This window comes from Schistocerca nitens, chromosome 2 (genome assembly GCF_023898315.1).
Source record: "Schistocerca nitens isolate TAMUIC-IGC-003100 chromosome 2, iqSchNite1.1, whole genome shotgun sequence".
NCBI classification, from domain to species: Eukaryota; Metazoa; Arthropoda; class Insecta; order Orthoptera; family Acrididae; genus Schistocerca; species Schistocerca nitens.
The window spans coordinates 371186969-371207225 of record NC_064615.1 but is presented as its reverse complement, the minus strand read 5'-3'; the positions used below and the strand labels follow the sequence as shown (position 1 = coordinate 371207225).

At 39.2% G+C, this 20257-nt stretch overlaps 1 protein-coding gene across 1 annotated transcript in view; it reads left to right on the top strand.

Annotated features, from left to right (window-relative positions):
* LOC126235028 (guanylate cyclase 32E-like) overlaps positions 1-20257 on the top strand; it is a 434536-nt gene that overhangs the window by 266057 nt on the left and 148222 nt on the right. Inside the window, exons 13-15 of the mRNA XM_049943763.1 lie at positions 6296-6416; positions 10870-11061; positions 17413-17590. Of these exons, the coding sequence (XP_049799720.1) occupies positions 6296-6416; positions 10870-11061; positions 17413-17590 (491 nt within the window). The remainder of the gene's footprint in view (positions 1-6295; positions 6417-10869; positions 11062-17412; positions 17591-20257) is intronic.

Genomic DNA, 20257 nt, shown 5'->3' with positions numbered 1-20257 from the left:
GTAGTTCCGCAACGGATCAGAAGTCTTAGCGGATGGGCGATCGGGCCAACCCTTCTGAATACAGCGTAAAACCCGGGAGAGGTTAGGGTCAGAACTCGTAGCAGCTGCCAGCCTGTCCCCAGTGATGGGGAACCCGTCCACAACCCGCTGCTTGGCAACATCCAGGTGGAAACACAAAAGTTCGTCCCTATCGAATGCCTGATCGGGACCCATGGGAAGGCGAGACAGGGCATCAGCATTTGCATGTTGAGCCGTTGGCCGGAAATGAATCTCATAATTGAAACGAGACAAGTAAAGAGCCCAATGCTGGAGGCAGTGTGCAGCCTTGTCGGGAAGTGACGTTGATGGATGAAACAAGGAAACAAGTGGTTTGTGATCCGTAACAAGATGAAATTTTGAGCCACAGAGAAAAACACCAAACTTATGAAGATCATAAATAATGGCCAAAGCTTCTTTTTCAATTTGAGAATACTTTTGTTGGGCATCCATGAGCGTTTTGGAGGCATAAGCAATGGGTTGTTCCGAACCGTCAGAAAAACGGTGCGCCAGGACTGCACCGACCCCGTATTGAGAGGCGTCTGTGGCAAGAACAAGATGTTGGCCAGGTCGATAAGTAGCCAAGCATGGGGCCTGTTTCAGTATAGTCTTCAATTTCTGGAAAGCCGCATCGCATGACGTGGACCAGTGAAAAGGCACGTTTTTATGTAACAGGCTGAGCCACCGAAGCCGCAGACAGTAAACACTTGTGATAGTATGCTATTTTCCCCAAGAAGGCCTGCAGTTCCTTAACAGATGTAGGGCGAGGAAGGGCATCGATCGCAGTGACAGTTTGCTGAAGCGGACGAATACCATCCCGAGAGAGTTGAAACCCCAAGTACGTGATAGATGCCTGAAAAAATTGTGATTTCTGAAGATTACACTTAAGACTGGCAGTCTGTAAGACATGAAAAAGTGTGCAGAGATTTTTAAGATGTTCTTCAGTGGTGGAGCCAGTGACAACAATGTCGTCCATGTAATTGATACACCCAGGGACAGGGAGCAATAATTGTTCCAAGAATCGCTGAAAGAGAGCAGGGGCACTAGCAACCCCGAATGGCAAGCGTTGGTATTGATAGAGGCCGAAAGGCGTGTTAAGGACCAGAAACTGCCGGGAAGCAGCGTCAAGAGGAAGTTGATGATAAGCTTCTGACAGGTCAATTATAGAAAAATACTGGCCTCCAGCAAGTTTAGTGAACAATTCTTCAGGACGGGGCATAGTGTAAGTGTCGATGAGGCATTGAGCATTTACAGTGGCTTTGAAATCGCCACAGAGACGATTATCACCATTTGGCTTAGCAACGACAACGACAGGAGAGGACCACTCACTGGAAGTGACAGGAAGCAAGACCCCTGAAGAAGTGAGACGATCGAACTCCCGTTTTACCCGATCACGAAGGGCCACAGGAATGGGCTGAGCCCGAAAAAACTTAGGTCGAGCAGTGGGTTTGAGCGTGATATGAGCTTCAAAATCGTTTGCATGGCCTAACCCAGGAGAAAAAAGGGACGAAAATGTCGTCGACAAGGAATCCACTTGAGCATAAGGAATAGCATCAGAGACAATATTGACAGAGTCATCTATGGAGAACCCAAAAACGTAAAAGGCATCGAAACCAAAAAGATTTTCTGCGTTGCTCTGGTTAACCACAAATATGGGAACAGTGCAAACGACGGATTTGTAAGATACCTCAGCATTAAACTGTCCCAAGAGAGAAATCTTCTGTTTATTGTATGTCCATAATTGCCAAGTGACAGGTGACAGGAGTGGAGAACCCAACTGAAGATACGTCTGAGAATTAATTATAGTGGCAGCAGAACCGGTATCCACTTGCATGCGAACATCTCGACCAAGGATTTGGACAGTGAGGAATAACTTCCCTGAAAGGGAAGAAGTGCAACTGACAGACAACACAGAATCAGAATCAGCGTCATGTTCATGAACATCATGTATGCGGTCAGATTTGCAAACGGAAGACACATGACCTTTCTTTTTCCAATTGTGACACACAGCTCAACGTTGGGGACAATCCTCGCGTGAATGTTTCGTAAAACACCGCGGACATGAAGGAAGTTGCTGGGGGTTTTGCTGCAGTTTCTTAGCCGGTTGTTTACGGCTAGGCCGAGGCTGCGCGTGGGAGCGCACTGCGGCGACGTCGGCCGGCGGGGACGCGCCGCACGCATTGTCAACAGCGCACAGATGTTTTATTTCCCTGACATCGCCCCACGCATCTATTTGCGCCCCAGTGGCTCGAGAAATTTCAAAAGACTGTGCAATGGAGAGAACTTCATCTAGAGTCAGATTTGCCAACTGAAGGGCATGTTGCCGAACTTCTTTGTCAGGCACCGACCGGATAATAGCATCCCGTACCATGGAATCGGCGTAGGATTCTTTGTGAACGTCAGTAACAAATTGACACTTTCGACTGAGGCTGTGAAGTTCAGCAGCCCAAGTGCGATAGGATTGATGTGGCTGTTTTTGACAACAATAAAAGACAACACAAGAGGCTACCACATGCATTTGCTTTTGAAAATAGACAGACAGAAGTGAGCACATTTCAGCAAAGGACAAAGATGCAGGATCCTTCAAAGGAGCCAATTGCGACAACAACGGATACATTTGAGGTGAAATCCAGGAAAGGAACAGAGACTTACATGGTTGTTTGTCCGTGACATGAAATGCCAAGAAGTGCTGTCGAAGACGTATTTCACAATCAGACCAGCCTTCCGCCATCTCGTCATAAGGAGGAAAAGGAGGTACAGCCAACGACAAGAAACGCCCCGTATTTGACGCCGCGACGAAATCGCGAATCGCCGCTGTTAGAAGCGTTTGCTGTTCAAGGAGATTTTTCAATAGTTGCTCAACAGTAGCCATGGAACCCTGTGGGTCAATGGTGAAAAGGAAAAATCCACTACCTCGTCGCCAATTGTTATAACGTCAAGTTTAACAAATATATTTCAGAACGACACAACACATATAAGTCACAGAGTAAGCTGACAAGCAAGACATGTGTACACGTTAGCATTCCAATAAGCACTGAGTCCCAGTCTAGCGGCCGCTGCTCAGCTGGCCGCTTAGGTGGTGCAGCTGCTGCATGGCTGGCAGACTGCGCCGCACGTAGAGGATGCGCGTAATTGCAGGGCGGCGCTTTGAATGATCGGCGAGTCACAACACTGTACTCTCCGGATTCCTCTTTAGGAACAATTTTCACATCGTTTTGACATTAAGGTATACACTAAGATAGTACATCTATTCAGCGGTGTAATGACTTTCTCATAAGGGGAACTACTGGATATGTTCACATACTGCCTCATGAACAGGAGATTCGAGGCTATGTATAACTCTCCTACCTCTCCTGCCTTCTTGGGTTTTCCCAGAGAGCTTAATCCATCTTATTCTTTGTACTTGTTTCTCACTAATGTCAAAAACTGGGAGGAAAGCTTTCATGCATATCTCTTGATGTGATGCACCAACCAATACGTATACAAAAAACTAGCAGAATGCATCACTACAGGGTTATCCTTTTTTCTTGATTGTCTCTGCTTGACCTCTTGAGAATCTGTTAATCCTTGAAGAAATAGGTCTTGCTCATTCTTATTAGGAATATTGTAAAAGTTTGTAAAAATATCTAAGCAGTTTTCGTCTCCAGTTGATACCAAATATTTCTTCATACATGTGAAGAAAATAAATAAAATAAATTTCAGAATTATCAAAAGGATATTAATCACAGCTCAAATATCATCAGTAACAAAAATGTTAATGATTATATTTGAGGCTATGTTCATGATAACCAAACAGAATAAATTATGCTATTTATTTTCTTTTAACTTTCATGGCAACGATTTCAGTATAATAGATTGTGCTAAATAGAATGAAAGATAATGTTACTTGCAAGATAGCTCATTTTTTTTTTTAAATATATAGCTTAAATAGGGTTCCCTCTCTTATTAACGTAGGCTTCACGCTTCAGTCAAGCTGCATTTATTTTGTTACTTTTGCAACTAGAAAAATTTCTCCCTCTCTTTTTTTTCTACTAACATCTCCAGTATCACTTACAATACTGCCATCATCTGGCACTTTTCAGCTAATAAGGCTATAAATAAACCAGAAATAATTAGAATTCCTCCACAAAATAATGAACAATTGCTGTTAACTCGTCAGCTGTTTCCATGGCCAGCTGTTCATTTTTTAAATGGCATACATCAGTGACAACCGCCCATTTAAAAATAAGTTTGAACTTTGTTTCCCTGTTACTATCCCAGCAATAGCATTACTGGTGCCCTTTTAAACACAAATGGTAGACCTACCTCTGTTAATATACAAAAACTTGGAAATGGTAAAAATGGAGACTTACACCTTTTTAAAAGAGATTGATTCATATAAAGACAAGTCATTGTTTAATGTTATTACCAAAAATCTCGAAAAGTGCTCGACCACTTTAATTCATAGTTTTACACTGTACTCTAATAAATGTTCAGACAGACACAGACTACTTATTTTTAATATATATGGTATGTAAATATATATTTACTATATAAATGGGAAACACTTTATCAAAATGCTCAACAAGTCCTGGACTGACTGATTCAGATTTTTGCACGATACTCTAATACAATTCTTTTTAGTATATGTCATATACAAGTATATATTTAAAACTATACTACTATACAAAAACAAGTCGATGTTTAACGTTGCTGCCAAAAATTTTGGTTTACTTCAGATTTTTTCCCTATACTCTAATAAACGTTCAGACAGGCATAGGCTACAACACTTTAAGAAACATTCTTAGAAAAAAATCTCAAAGTTTTTGATCGGTTTATTTCTGATTTTTACATGATATTCAGATAAACATTTGGACAGAAATATGATATTTTTTCTTTAGTATATATAATGTACAAATACATATACATATTATGTAATAGGAAAAAGCTTTCAGCAAAAATATCGAGAAGTGCTTGACCAAATCCCTTCAAATTTTTAAACGGTGCGTGAATAAACATTTAAACAGACCTAGGCTACTATTTTTGTATTAAAGTGTACAGGTTTTCTGTTAAAACTGGCTATGAGAAAGAAAATGCTGTGTTATGAAAATGTGCTGTTTTGTTTTTTTGTCACAGTTAGTTTTAACTGCAATAGCAGGGCATTTAAACCATTAGACAAATTGTTTCTCCTATATATATTCTTTCACCTTGTAGTATACACAACCACGTGCTGTTATGATTTCTTGATCACAACAGAAAATATGAAAGTTCTATGCATGGTTTGTCTCTATATGATCAGAATACTGCTACAGAATCTGTATCATGCAAAACTTTGTAATCCCACCCATTTGCAGATCAAAACTGTGCAAAATACTGTCATTGAAGCTACTGTCCTCACAGATTCAGCAACAGGAGAGATCTCTCAATCCCCGTACACCAATGGTCCCAATTAATTTACCCATTTATTTTAAGCAGCTTCAATTCACAATGAAGTTTCTGTTGGGTGCAATGATAAACAAGGCTCAAGGTCAGTATGAGGGGGGAGGGGGGGGGGGGGGAGACAGAGATGGCCAGAGTGGCAGGAAGGGGGAGAGATAATGGACAAAGATAGAGGGAAGGAGGAAATTACAGAGAGAGGAGGGAGGAAAAGATGGAGGGAGATGGAGGAGGAAATGGGCAAGGGGGGAAGGGGGCAGGGGGGGGGGGGGAGGGAGAGTGAGAAGGAGATAAGGACATATATCCAATTCACATACATACTTAGCAATTGTGAAGCATTGCCAGTTTTGCTATTATCACTATAAAAACATCTTACATTTTTCCATGTGCTACTATTCCTCGTACCATGTCCATTTGTTGTAGTTACATTACAGCCAAAGACCTTTTCCATATTTCTCTTTTGTAGTCTTTGTTTTCAGCCCAGTTTTGACTTTATTGTGTTTTCCTCCTCATTATCTTTTACAGTCTTTTGACATTTTGTTATAGTACATTGTTTTAGTCCAACTCTTACTTTTCTATTTCATACCAACTACCCTTCTCCTCTTTTGATAAGTTCCCTAAATTTTCTCCAGTTATTGTCTACTGTTACACCAGTTTGTACTGACATACCACAAATGTTATATGAGAGCATTTCCATTGATAATGATAAACTCTATTTTTAAAACACCATTCTTTTGTTGGAGAAAATGCCTCTACTCTGTTAATTTCTTTTGCAAATTTGAATTTTCATACACCACTTTCTCAGACATCTAAATTTATAAATGTTTCTTGTTTTTACATGCAGGGATTGACCTACCTGCATGACAGTGAAATACTGTCACATGGAAATTTAAAGTCAAGTAATTGCTTGGTTGACAGTCGATGGGTTCTTCAGATATCTGATTTTGGTCTACATGAATTTAAAGGCAAGTTTCTCTTTCATTTCTTTAGTGTTCCTTAAACAGAAATTGTAATCTGTCAGATTGTTCCTCAAATAGAAATAGATTACATTTCTTGATTGTTATAATATTATTATGTTCGAATTTTACAGTGATTCTGCTACTTGTGGATTACTTTGAGAGTTCCAGTGTGTGGTACAAAACACAACAATACAGGGGTACACTCTGTTAATGATATTCATTATTTACTTGCTAACTTGTAGGAATTACGAAATGCTTAACAACTACTCTTTTCATAAAAAATATTTTACTGCAGAATCATTCTTTCCGCATTAGGAAGTACAATAAAATTGGCTGAAGATTATACACCGCCTGATAAAAAAAGTGAAGCACTTAGAAGAGGAGGAGGAAACATATTGAAACTTTGGAAGTTGAGAGAGTGTGCTGTTTTCAGTGCTTCAGTATTATTTTAGCATTACAAAATCAAGTCTGTTTCACTGTCAATGTAGATCACAAATTGTATTTATTTATTCTGCTAATCAGCTTCAGTCATACATGACCACCTTCAGACTACTAACTCCTTGGTGACTATAGAGCTGGTAAATAGAGCCACTGTAAATATCAAAAGGTACCTGTCTAATAGGTGGCAGTTATTGACTGGTACCTTTTGGTACATATAGAAGCTCCGTGTACTGGCTCCACATGTCACCAAAGAGTTAGCAGTCTGAAGATGGTCGTGTTTGACTGAAACTGGTTACCAGAATAAGTAAACATTAGTTGCGATCTAGACTGGTGGTGTTTATTATACTGCTGAAGAACATCACTGTCATCCCAATATGGTTAAAAACTAATTTTATAAGGAATTCGGCAAAGTGAGCCCACTTATCAGCAGGTATGCAATAATTCAATTGAGAAGGACATCATACAGCTATTGTATCATCTCCTGAGGCAAGCTGGCCCACAGCTGTTCTAATTGGTCCTTGATATTCTGGATTCTGACACTGGAACAGAATTGATTTTAGAGTTGGCCCTACACATGTACTATCAGGGACTGATCTGTGGTTCTTGCTGGGAAACATCACACTGACGATACAAAGATACATGTGACATGTGTGGATGAGAATTGTCCTTTTGAAAAATGACACTGCAATACTGTTGCATGAGAGGTAACACATGATGATGCAGGGTGTACGTGACATAACTTTCTGCCATCAGAATGCTCCCAGTCACTGCCAGCTGTGACCAGAAGTCAAACCAAATGGCTTCCCACACCTTGACACCAGGCATGACACTGCTTTGCCTCTCCAAAATGTTAGAAGAATGGAAATTACCACATTCACTGCCATATTCATGACAATGGTCACCTGTGGTAGTACAGAACCATTCAGAACAATTCATCTCTGAACACAATGTGATGTCATTCATCATCAGTCCATGCTTCCCAGTCACAACACCACTCCAAACACAGCTGTTTGTGTTGTGGTGTTAATGACAGTCTACATATGGGATGGTAATCCCTAGTCCTGTTGTTACTAGTTTTAAGCTAATGGTATGGGATGACAGTAATGCTGCAGGGTATCCATTACTTGTTCTCAGGTGGCAGACACAGTTGTAAAGGGGTTACAATGTGGTTGGTGCACAGTTCGGTGATCCTCCCTTTTGATGGGCAGACGTGGTGGACCAGAACTTTGACCATGTGTGTGCCTGTCTTCATGTTCCCTTGCAGTACAACATTGGGCCATTGTCACATCTGAATGCCCCACAGATCTGACACTGCACAATTCAAACAGCTGACAAAATGAACATCCACATTGAGACCCCTTGCAGACTCTGTCAGGTACAGATAACGCTGTATCACATGAGTACATTGTATCTTTGTGTCCTCACAGTGATCATTCAACATCTGGCACTGTTCATAGCCCTTATATAACTAACTGGGTGTGGTTAACAACAATAAACACTAACAGCACTAATACACTTCGGTGACTTCTACTTGTTTACTTTGACATCTAACCATGTGTTCTGGGAGCCTCACCATTTTTGGTAAGCAGTGTCTTCCCAGTTGCTTAATGAATGATATGACGTGACATGAAGTTTTGTGTAATACTAATACCATACACAACTGACATACTGAAACCAAGTAAATAAATATGTTAAATTAAAGAAAACTGTAATAATGCACAAAGTTGAAGTCTTGCTTAAGAAACATTTAACATTAGCCTAAATAATTACTTACAGTGACTGAAAGAAAGGGATTTCATAACACTAGAAATTTTATTACAAAATTAAAATTTGTTTCCATATTCTAGATGTAATCAAAAAACTATCAGCTGCCTGCTGGTACCTTTTACAAAGAAATGGGAATTCATATAATGGGTATAATGGTTGGCCTTTATTTGCTTGTGTATCTATCTTACAGTAGGACCCAAATTAATGCTACCACATTCTCATGCATTTCTTTATGCAGGCAAATAGTTGGTACTTCTGTGGTGCACTGCCAAATTTGTGCCACTGTTTCATTATTAGTCATTTTACCTGATTAATAAAACGTAAAATACTTACGTGTACCCCAGAGGAAGTATTGCAGCCATCATTCAGTGTAATAACTTTATGTAATAATGAAGCCAAAGTCTGTGACCCAGCATTCAGTGTAATAACCTTACGTAATAATGCAACCAGAGTCTATGATTACAATTTTCAACTTCCTGAAGTAATATGGAACTGACACATACACAGCCATGCACTTAAATTTCTACACTCCTGGAAATTGAAATAAGAACACCGTGAATTCATTGTCCCAGGAAGGGGAAACTTTATTGACACATTCCTGGGGTCAGATACATCACATGATCACACTGACAGAACCACAGGCACATAGACACAGGCAACAGAGCATGCACAATGTCGGCACTAGTACAGTGTATATCCACCTTTCGCAGCAATGCAGGCTGCTATTCTCCCATGGAGACGATCGTAGAGATGCTGGATGTAGTCCTGTGGAACGGCTTGCCATGCCATTTCCACCTGGCGCCTCAGTTGGACCAGCGTTCGTGCTGGACGTGCAGACCGCGTGAGACGACGCTTCATCCAGTCCCAAACATGCTCAATGGGGGACAGATCCGGAGATCTTGCTGGCCAGGGTAGTTGACTTCCACCTTCTAGAGCACGTTGGGTGGCACGGGATACATGCGGACGTGCATTGTCCTGTTGAAACAGCAAGTTCCCTTGCCGGTCTAGAAATGGTAGAACGATGGGTTCGATGACGGTTTGGATGTACCGTGCACTATTCAGTGTCCCCTCGACGATCACCAGTGGTGTACGGCCAGTGTAGGAGATCGCTCCCCACACCATGATGCCGGGTGTTGGCCCTGTGTGCCTCGGTGGTATGCAGTCCTGATTGTGGCGCTCACCTGCACGGCGCCAAACACGCATACGACCATCATTGGCACCAAGGCAGAAGCGACGCTCATCGCTGAAGACGACACGTCTCCATTCGTCCCTCCATTCACGCCTGTCGCGACACCACTGGAGGCGGGCTGCACGATGTTGGGGCGTGAGCGGAAGACGGCCTAACGGTGTGCGGGACCGTAGCCCAGCTTCGTGGAGACGGTTGCGAATGGTCCTCGCCGATACCCCAGGAGCAACAGTGTCCCTAATTTGCTGGGAAGTGGCGGTGCGGTCCCCTACGGCACTGCGTAGGATCCTACGGTCTTGGCGTGCATCCGTGCGTCGCTGCGGTCCGGTCCCAGGTCGACGGGCACGTGCACCTTCCGCCGACCACTGGCGACAACATCGATGTACTGTGGAGACCTCACGCCCCACGTGTTGAGCAATTCGGCGGTACGTCCACCCGGCCTCCCGCATGTCCACTATACGCCCTCGCTCAAAGTCCGTCAACTGCACATACGGTTCACGTCCACGCTGTCGCGGCATGCTACCAGTGTTAAAGACTGCGATGGAGCTCCGTATGCCACGGCAAACTGGCTGACACTGACGGCGGCGGTGCACAAATGCTGCGCAGCTAGCGCCATTCGACGGCCAACACCGCGGTTCCTGGTGTGTCCGCTGTGCCGTGCGTGTGATCATTGCTTGTACAGCCCTCTCGCAGTGTCCGGAGCAAGTATGGTGGGTCTGACACACCGGTGTCAATGTGTTCTTTTTTCCATTTCCAGGAGTGTATTATTAAATTTTTTCCTAATGAACTAAATCTTATATTTGGAATTTTGTCTCTCAGCAATTAAAGAATAACAGTAATATGTCTGTTGATTTCTAACTATAAATAAACCAGCACTTACTCAAACAAGATATGAAAAACACAAGAAAGTAATGTTTACCATTAAAAGTTGAAACCATCATAACTTATTGCATATACTTATGTTTTGAGGACAACACAATGCTTTTCACTTTGTTACTGCTGCTGCCACTACTACTACTATTACTACTAACACTATTGAGCCATTGTCTCTTGTTCATTATGTAGCTGGCCAAGATGAACCAGACTTTGAGGCCAAGGAGCTGCGACGTAGTCTCTGGAGGGCACCCGAGCTGCTGCGTTGTGAACATTTTCCTCCAAGAGGGACACAGAAGGGTGATATCTATTCATTTGGCATTGTCCTATATGAAATTGTAGGCCGGTCTGGACCATGGGGCCACACAACTCTGACAAACGCAGGTTGGTTCAAATTAGTGACAAAAATCCTCTGGTTTCAAGCAAAATGTAAAAGTGTAAATGAAGAAATGAAACTATTGGGCAATGATAGGAGCTGCTCTTATCTATGGCAGGGTGTCCCAAAAAACACTGAAAAGCTTTAGGTACAGGTTTCTTACTACAAAACAAGAAAAAAAAGAACAGTAAATGCGAACCTTAGGAACTGTGAGCACTTACTTATTTTTGATATTATGAAACAGATCTCTTCTACTGCAAGGACTTTGCTTTCCATGTTTTAGGAGGGGATGGTATGAGCCAAATGAAGGAAAAAATGTCTGGTAATCATGGGGTTCACATTGCATACTTCAAGAGTTACGACAACTTGTTTATCGAAAGGGTGCAAAAAAGGGCAGCTCATTTTGTATTATCACGTAATAGGGGAGAGAGTGTGGCAGATATGATATGCGAGTTGGGATGGAAGTCATTAAAGCAAAGACGTATTCCGTCGCGGCGAGATCTATTTACAAAATTTCAGTCACTGAATTTCTCTTCCGAATGCGAAAATATTTTGTTGAGCCCAACCTACATAGGTAGGAATGATCATCAAAATAAAATAAGAGAAATCAGAGCTCGAACAGAAAGGTTTAGGTGTTCGTTTTTCCCGCGCTCTGTTCGGGAGTGGAATGGTAGAGAGATAGTATGATTGTGGTTTGATGAACCCTCTGCCAAGCACTTAAATGTGAATTGCAGAATAATCATGTAGATGTAGATGTAGATCTTTGTTAATGCGAAACATATCTCTTCTATTGAACAAGTGTTGTTAGCTCTTGCTGTATGTATTTTAGAGCTCATGTCTGCTAGACATTTTTTTCTTCTTTTGGTCCATTCTACCTCCTCCCAAAATATAGAAGTTGACAGCTTGAAGTAGAAGAGATGTGTTTCATAGTATCGAAGATGAACAAGTGTCCATAGCTCCTAAGGTATGCATTTTAGAGTCCATGTTTACTAGACATTTCTTTCTTGTTTTGGTTTAAGAAACCTGTCCCTAAAGCATGTCAGTGTTCTTTTTTTGGAACATTCTGTATGTATCCCCAGATCCCAAGAGAAATTACTCTAATGAATGTAGAATTAGTCAAAAAATTTTAAACATATTTTCATTTAATAGGTAAATGTTCAGTACACTGAGGTGCATATAATAATTCTAAGGATATATGTATGTATCATCAGAGAGAAATAGCAGGTGCATGATGAGGAACTGTAGCTCATATCTATCATAATAATTCACCAAGCATTGAAAATAATCAATTTTTGAAAATATAATGTAATTGTGTGGAAAAAAATCTACTGCCACCACTTGATGAGCATTTTTTATCTATCCAGTGGCATTATATTACCAAGCATTAGGTAGATATGTACCTAGCGAGTTTATGATGGGAAGAGCCCTCTGTGGTTAACAGTGTGATATTCCTTATCTTTTCTCTGGTTAGAGGCTGTTGATTCCCTACACCTATAAATTTCTGCATCTGAAACACATTTATGTTTCAAACTTGGCAGTCCTGATCTATCGGACCTTATTTTATTGCTATCTTGAGTAGTTCTGGAATCAAGATTCTTCACCATAATATGGAACTTTCATAAATTAATACAAAAAGTTTCTTCTATAAAAACATCCATATATTGTTCTGTAAACATACAATAAATTCTTATATCAAGATTTTATAACATGGGAACATCACATATATCATCTTCTCCAGTTTTCACATAAGAGTGACATGAATGAATATTGCACAAGCTTCTTCTACTTCTGTATGGATCTCTCACAGTATGTTGCACTACAAGTATTTACTCAGGACTTGTTGCGCTACTCCAGTCTTAGACAATGATACACAGAGTGTGCGCAAGTATTTTCATATTGTGAAATTGCTCCAGTCATCTTGCCATCCTGAAGACACACAACATCCTTTAGCACACTCTTTACTCGCAGCAGTACATAGCAAAACCGTGAACTGTTGGTGCTCTCATAAATATTAAATTGCTGTATCTCTTTATAGTTCATGAACATTGTTTGTCAGCATTGTTTGTTAGGTTACACACCGCTCTGTCTGGGTGATATATGATACCGCAACAATCAATGTAAATAAACATCTAAATAAATAGAGACTGCAGAAGAATAGATGTAAAAGAAAGCACAGCGCTGTAGGTGGAGAAATTACGAATGAAATGTGTTTGGCTTTTAAGAAGGCAAGGCATGAAGCATTGAAGGGCTACCATAACAGAATGTGATTGAAAAAAATCTCACACAGGAACCAAAGAAATTTTGGTCTTGTGGAAAGTTTGTCAGTGCCACTAAAGTTACTACCCAGACAGTCATGGATGATACAGGATCTGAAATTTACTGTAGCAAAGCAAATGGAGAAATGCTGCACTGCATTTTCAAATGTACCTTTACAAAGAGAAATGCAGGAGCACTGCCCCAATTTTATTTTTATACCATTGCAAAGATGAGTGAAATAGCTATTACAGCATTCACAAAATAGCTGAAATGTTTATAATTGAATGCTTCCAGGTCATGATGGAATACCTGTCTGATTCTTTTCAGAATTTGTGTCTGCGTTATCCACCCTCTTAACTGTAATAACTTATCCATAAAAAAACCATGCACAGTAGCTAGAAGAAAGGACAGGTTGTACCCATCTACAAGAAGGACAGCAGAATTGATTCACAGAGCTATCATGATATCAATCTGTTGTAGAATCTTAGAACATGTTTTGAACTAAAATGTAATGAGATGCTTTGAATTGAATATGCTCTACCATTCCAAGCACCAAACATTCTGAAAACATCAGTCACATGAAAATCATCTAGTGCTATTCTCTGATACATCCCTAAAGCTGTGGATCAAGGCAGGCAGGTAGATACAGTATTTCTTGGGTTCAGAAAGAATTTTGGCTCAATAGCACACCTACATTTATTACCAAAAGTACAATTATATGGAATATCAAATTGAAATTGTGACTGACTTAATGCTTTCTTGTAGGCAGATGACCTGAAGAGTGTAAGCAAAGAAAGACATAGTGAATAGGTATAGAAGGATGCAGAATGTGATGTTGGATAGAGAGTCATTGACAGTTGTAGAAGTTATTTCTGGTGTGGCCCATGGAAATTTTCTGTGATATTAGTTGTTCAAGATGTATGTTAATGATATGGCAGACAATATTAATAGCAATTTCAGATTTTTGCAGATGATAAAGTTATGTATGGTAAAATGCTTGTATGATCCCATCCAATGATACTGCTGTGTATGCAGGACCCATATCAAATTGGACTGACAAAGGAGATTGAATGTATACAAAGAAGGGCAGCACAAACAATCTCAGTTTTGTTTGCCCCATGGGAGATCACACAGAGATGGTGAAAAACCTGAACTGCCAGAAATTTCATAGTAAAATGCTAACTACCTCACAGAAGTCAGTTTACATGTTTCAAGAACTGGCTTTAACTGGTGGATCTAGAAATGTCTTCAGCCCCGTACACGTCATTCCTGTAGTGACTGAAAGGAAAAGTTAAGGCTATTTATAGCACCAAAAAGATGTTTAAGTGGTAATTCTACCTGTTGATGAGAAGTAAGAGTTGATAGATGTTATCGCTACTCTCTTTTTGAATAAGATGTGTATATGACAGGATAGGGATAGAAAGTGTAGGATGGATGCATGAGGCAGATCTTCATGCATTATTCATGAATGTCTCACCAATAAAGTATAAGAAATAAGTTCCCAAGTAATACCGCAACAAAATATTTGGTTTAAGCATAATGCAGCTAGAGAGACACAATGTGATCACAACAAATAACTTTCAGAAAAACAGAAAAGAGATTAGTGAAAAGAACAACTCATAGATATAAACTAAGAAACTGATCCAAGACCCAGAAGTCAAGATACAGTCAGAAAGGAGAATGAAATGAGCCGCTAGTTTTGAAGATTGTTTTCTATACAGCGACAATTAAATAAATGTATTGGTAGTAAAAAAGTTCCAGTTACCTTACAACAGTGTGTTACTAATATTTTCAATTTTAGGCCTTCTGCTATCTGTTAAGTAGAAGTTTTTTGCTGCCTTTATTTGAGTATTGATGATTTTGCATTTTGATTTCTACGAGAAAAGTATAATATAGTACAGTTTTCTGAAATTTCAAATAAGCATTTGGATATTATTACCTGTGACTAACTCTTGTATAGCTATTAGAAACTGCGCATCAGAAAAAATGTCCACAGAATTTATTTTAATGCTGACGTGTAATTGATGAGAGTTGATTTTCAAATATATCAAGAGCTCAGATGGAAACTCAGTCCTAAGCAAAGAAGGGAAAGATGAAAAGATGGAAAGAGTATATAGAGGGTTTATACAAGGGAAATGAACTTCCAGGCATTATTACAGAAATGGAAGAGGATGTAAATGAGGATGACATGGAAGATATGATACTGTGAGAAGAATTGGACAGAACACTGAAAGTCCTAAGTCAAAAGAAGGCTCCAGGAGTCGATGACTTTCAGTAAAAACTACTGATAGTCTTGGGAATGCCAGCTATGACAAAACTCTTCCATCTGGTGTGCAGGATGTATAAAATGGATTACATATCATCAGACTTCGAGAAGAATGTAGTAATTCCAATTCCAAAGAGAGCAGGTCATGATATTCTTTACAGATGAATGGAAAATCTGGTAGAAGCTCAGCTTGGGAAATATCAGTTTAGATTCTGGAGAAAGATAGGACCATGAGGCAATATTGACCCTATGACATATTTTACCAGATACGTTAAAAAAAGTCAAACCTATGTTTGTAGCATTTATTGACTTAGAGAAAGCTTTTGATAATGTTGACTGTAATGCTCTATTTAAATTTCTAAATGCAGCAGGAATAAAATATAGGGAGTGAAAGTCTGTTTAGCCCACGTGGTATTAGCCGAGCGATCTAAGGTGCTGCAGTCATGGACTGTGCGGCTGGTCTCGGCGGAGGTTCGAGTCCTCCCTCGGGCATGGGTGTGTGTGTTTGTCCTTAGGATAATTTAGGTTAAGTAGTGTGTAAGCTTAGGGACTGATGACCTTAGCAGTTAAGTCCCATAAGATTTCACACACATTTGAACATTTTTTTGAAAGTCTGTTTATAGCTTGTACAGAAACCAGACGACAGTTATAAGAGTCAAGGAACATGAAAGGGAAAATGTAGTTGGGAAGAGGGTAAGACAGGCTTGTAGCCTATCTGCAATGTTATTCAATCTGTGCAGTGAGCAAGCAGTAAAGGAAATCTAAGAAAAATTTGGAGCAGGAATTAAAGTTCAGGGAGAAGAAATGAAAACTTTGACATTTTAATTTTGACTGAGACAGCAAAAGAATTGGAAGAGCAGTAGAATGGAATGGAAAGTATCTTGTAAGGAAGACATAAGATGAATAAAAAAAGGGTAAACATGGGTAATGGAATGTAGTCAAATTAAATCTGGTGAGGGAATTTGATTACTAAACAAGACAGTTACAGTAATAGCTGAATTTTTGGGCAGGAAAATAAGTAATTATGGCTCAAGTAGGGAAGATATAAAATATAGACTATCAATGCCAAGAAAAGCAGTTCTAAGGAAGAGAAATTTGTTTGCACTGAATACAGCTTTAAGTATATGGAAGTTTTTTCTGAAAGCATTTGTATGAGATGTAGCTATGTATGAAAGTGAAACACGGATGATAAATGGTTTAGACAAGAAGAGAACAGAAGCTTGTGACATGTAGTGTTACAGAAGAATGCTGAAGATCAGATGGGTATAGCACATAACTAATAACAATGTGCTGAATATAACTGGGGAGACAAAAAATCTGTTACACAACTTGAGTAAAAGGAATGATTGGTTGATAGGACACATTCTGAGACATCACAGGATCACAAATTTGGTATTTGAGGGAATAGTGGTGGGGGTGGGGGTGGGGGGTGGGGGGGGGGGGGAAGAATTGTAGAGGGAGGCCAAGAGATGAATACAGTAAGCAGATTCAGAAGTATATAGGTTGCAATAGGTATTCGGAGATGGAGGCTTGCACAGGATAGTGTAGCATGGAGAACTGCATTGATCTAGTCTTCGGACTGAAGACCCCAATGACAATTTTCAAACATCAGTACTTTGACTTGAGAAATTCCATCAGTGTCTGATAAACTGATCTAGTAAAGATTTCCATGACTTGTATGCATCGTTGGTGAAATTGCTTTCGTCATGAAACAAGTCTTTTTTGCCTTGGAGGTGTTGGCCAGTATCGTTTAAGTTACATCGTAACACATCTGTTGTAATTGCACATATAAATGTATATGTTCTTACTTTTCATTATTTTGTATATTTTTGGACAGAAATTATCGAAAGGGTGCGGAATCCATCTTCAGGCAGGTATTTTCGGCCACCTACTGATGGTCTCATGGCTGCTGAATACGTGGTACGCTGCATGCAGAGCTGTTGGGATGAAGAGCCAGACCAACGCCCTGACATTCGCTTTGTAAGGGTCAAGCTAAAGGAAATGCAAGCTGGTCTGTAAGTTTAACACAGCCTATATGCCTTTTTTCATTCCATGCAGTTGTTTTCATGGTAACACTAAATTGAGTTTTTTTATTTTATTTCACCCCAGTAAGCCACAAAATAAATAAATTTTGCCAACATATTGGCCTAAATCAGTGCATGAGACCAACTCATTAACACAAAAAAAAAATCAGTATGCTTTGTCTGTTTCTTAATCAGTCAAACAGTGCTCTCCTGTACGTACATTCAGTTTTCATTTCTTATATATCAGAATGATAATCATCACTAAGCCATGATGTCAGCTAATGTGGGTTGATACCTATGTTCAATGTTTATGCTATATGCACAGACTCAAACGTATTCTACAATAAAGTGAAATAGCTCTACTTTTTAAAGTACCATATATTATTATACTATTATATATTTTCCATTCTTTAGTATTAGTATTTATTATATTAATGGTAATTAATGCTAACATATTGTGCATCACAACTGGAAATCAAAAGGTACTGTCTTTAGTATATATTCAATCTTTGATGTTTTGTAGAAAAGTTTTCTAGGGTAACAAGCACAGAGAATGATCTGATGGAATGATATTTAATGCTCACCATTGATGATATTAAAAATATTTAATGAAGGATTTAGGCATTTTGACTAAAGCTTTACAGTCTGTCATAACATTTGTTCTAGGTAATCCATTGTACCTCAGATGGCATTATAATGTCAATAGCTATAATTCTGTTAGAAAATATTATTTTCATTAGCTTTTGGTAAAGAAGATTTTCATTCATAAAGGATAGCATTTTGCTAATACAATTTTTTGTTCTTCATTCCACATGTCTAATGACACATAACTCCTAATAGATCGCAAGATTTTTTTATTATTTTTTTTTATTATTTTACGTAAGGACCGTCATTGTTAAATTTCAGCACGTGTTTGCAAACAATATTACATTTTGTAGCATACATTGTTGAAAAGGATGCTACATTTATTTTTATTATTGAACTTAAATATTGTGTGTACTCAAATTTAAATTGATAACTTGGAGTTAACCATTTCATGACCTGTGGGACATATGTGTCCCAATTCACTTTTTTGTGCTTCACGACCAAGCGGACAATAGAAACCCACATCTGTAGTGTGCTGCCATCTACTGGAAGCCTTTGCTACTACTTGAAACCAATACGGACTTCTTCCCGCCAAACAGCTGCATTCTGCTGGAAGTTGTTCAATCCACTGCACTTGTTTGATCACTTCTGTGAAAATTTTTACAAATTTTTCAACTGTTCTTTTGTAAATAAGCAAGGTAACCATAATAACCATATTTATTGTGTTTCTTATCATTTATTTGTAAATATTATGGGGAATTTCTATGTAAAATGTATTTCAGTGACTTGGTGAACATTTTTTAGTTTTTGGCTGCATGAAATGTGAATCACATGGCCAGTGGGACATATTTGTCCCACAAATTATTTATAATTTCGTTATACATTTGACATTTTGGCTTTATTTCTTTCTCTGTGCAATGCTACATCACTTGGCTTAGTAAAGAATTCATACAATAATAATAAAAACAACAACAACAATAATAATAATAATAATTTGTTGCACAATACAGTGTGCTAGCCAAATTTCAGACCTTATTTCCGTTTTCTTTTTAGAAATGCCACATCTGAAAGATGAAGAACTTTTTGAGTATTACTGTTTGCATCCTGATAATGAAGAATTTTCAGAAGAATAAGGTGATTGTGAAGGTGCAAATCAACTCACCTGTCTTGATGCATCCAATAGTACATCTACTTATACCACACCATCTAGGACATTGGCTGAGCCACCTAGCTATGGTCTCACAATGGAGGTGGCAGAAAATGATGCTATTGCATGTGCAGTAAAAGAAAATGTCACTGAAATTACCAATGATGCTGCAAATGAAGTTATTGTCTGTCCTGAAGAAGAGAATGGGGCCAAACATGCCAATGAAACAGAAACAGATTGGACCGATGATGTAACATATTGTGAAAACTTATAAGCATCTCTTGATGGAAGTGCAGATATAAAGTTCGATTTTGGACAAAATGATAAAGAAATATATTACTTTTTACAATTTTTACTGATGATTGTTCAAGGAACATCAAAGATGAGACTAACCTCCATGTAACTCAAATATGTGGCATCATTACTAGAGGTAAAAGGGTTAGAAAGGCCAGCTGCAATTGGAAAGACAACGATGTGGAAGAAATAAAATATTTTATTCCCATTCACATTCTAATGGTAATACATAGGCTGCCTGAGCTGAATCACTATTGGTCCACTGACCCACTTTTGGTGTAAGTGCTATTTCTCAACTAATGAGTGAAACCAGGTTTAAAAAACTGACTGAAAACATTCATTGCAATGACAAAGCTGCAGCAGTACCAAGAAGTGAAGCTGGCTATGATCAGCTACACAAATCACGCCCAATAATTGACGCTATCAACACAATTTGAAAGAAGTGTACACTCCATCAAGTATCATGGCTGTTGATGAAACTATGGTCCCATTCAAAGGATATTCTTCTATAAAGCAGTACCTTCCAATGAAGCCTGTAAAATGGGGTTACAAAATTTGGTGTCTTGCCGATTCAAAAACAGGTTTCATAACCCAGTTTGAGGTGTATACTGGTTAGAAGGCCACCCAAGACT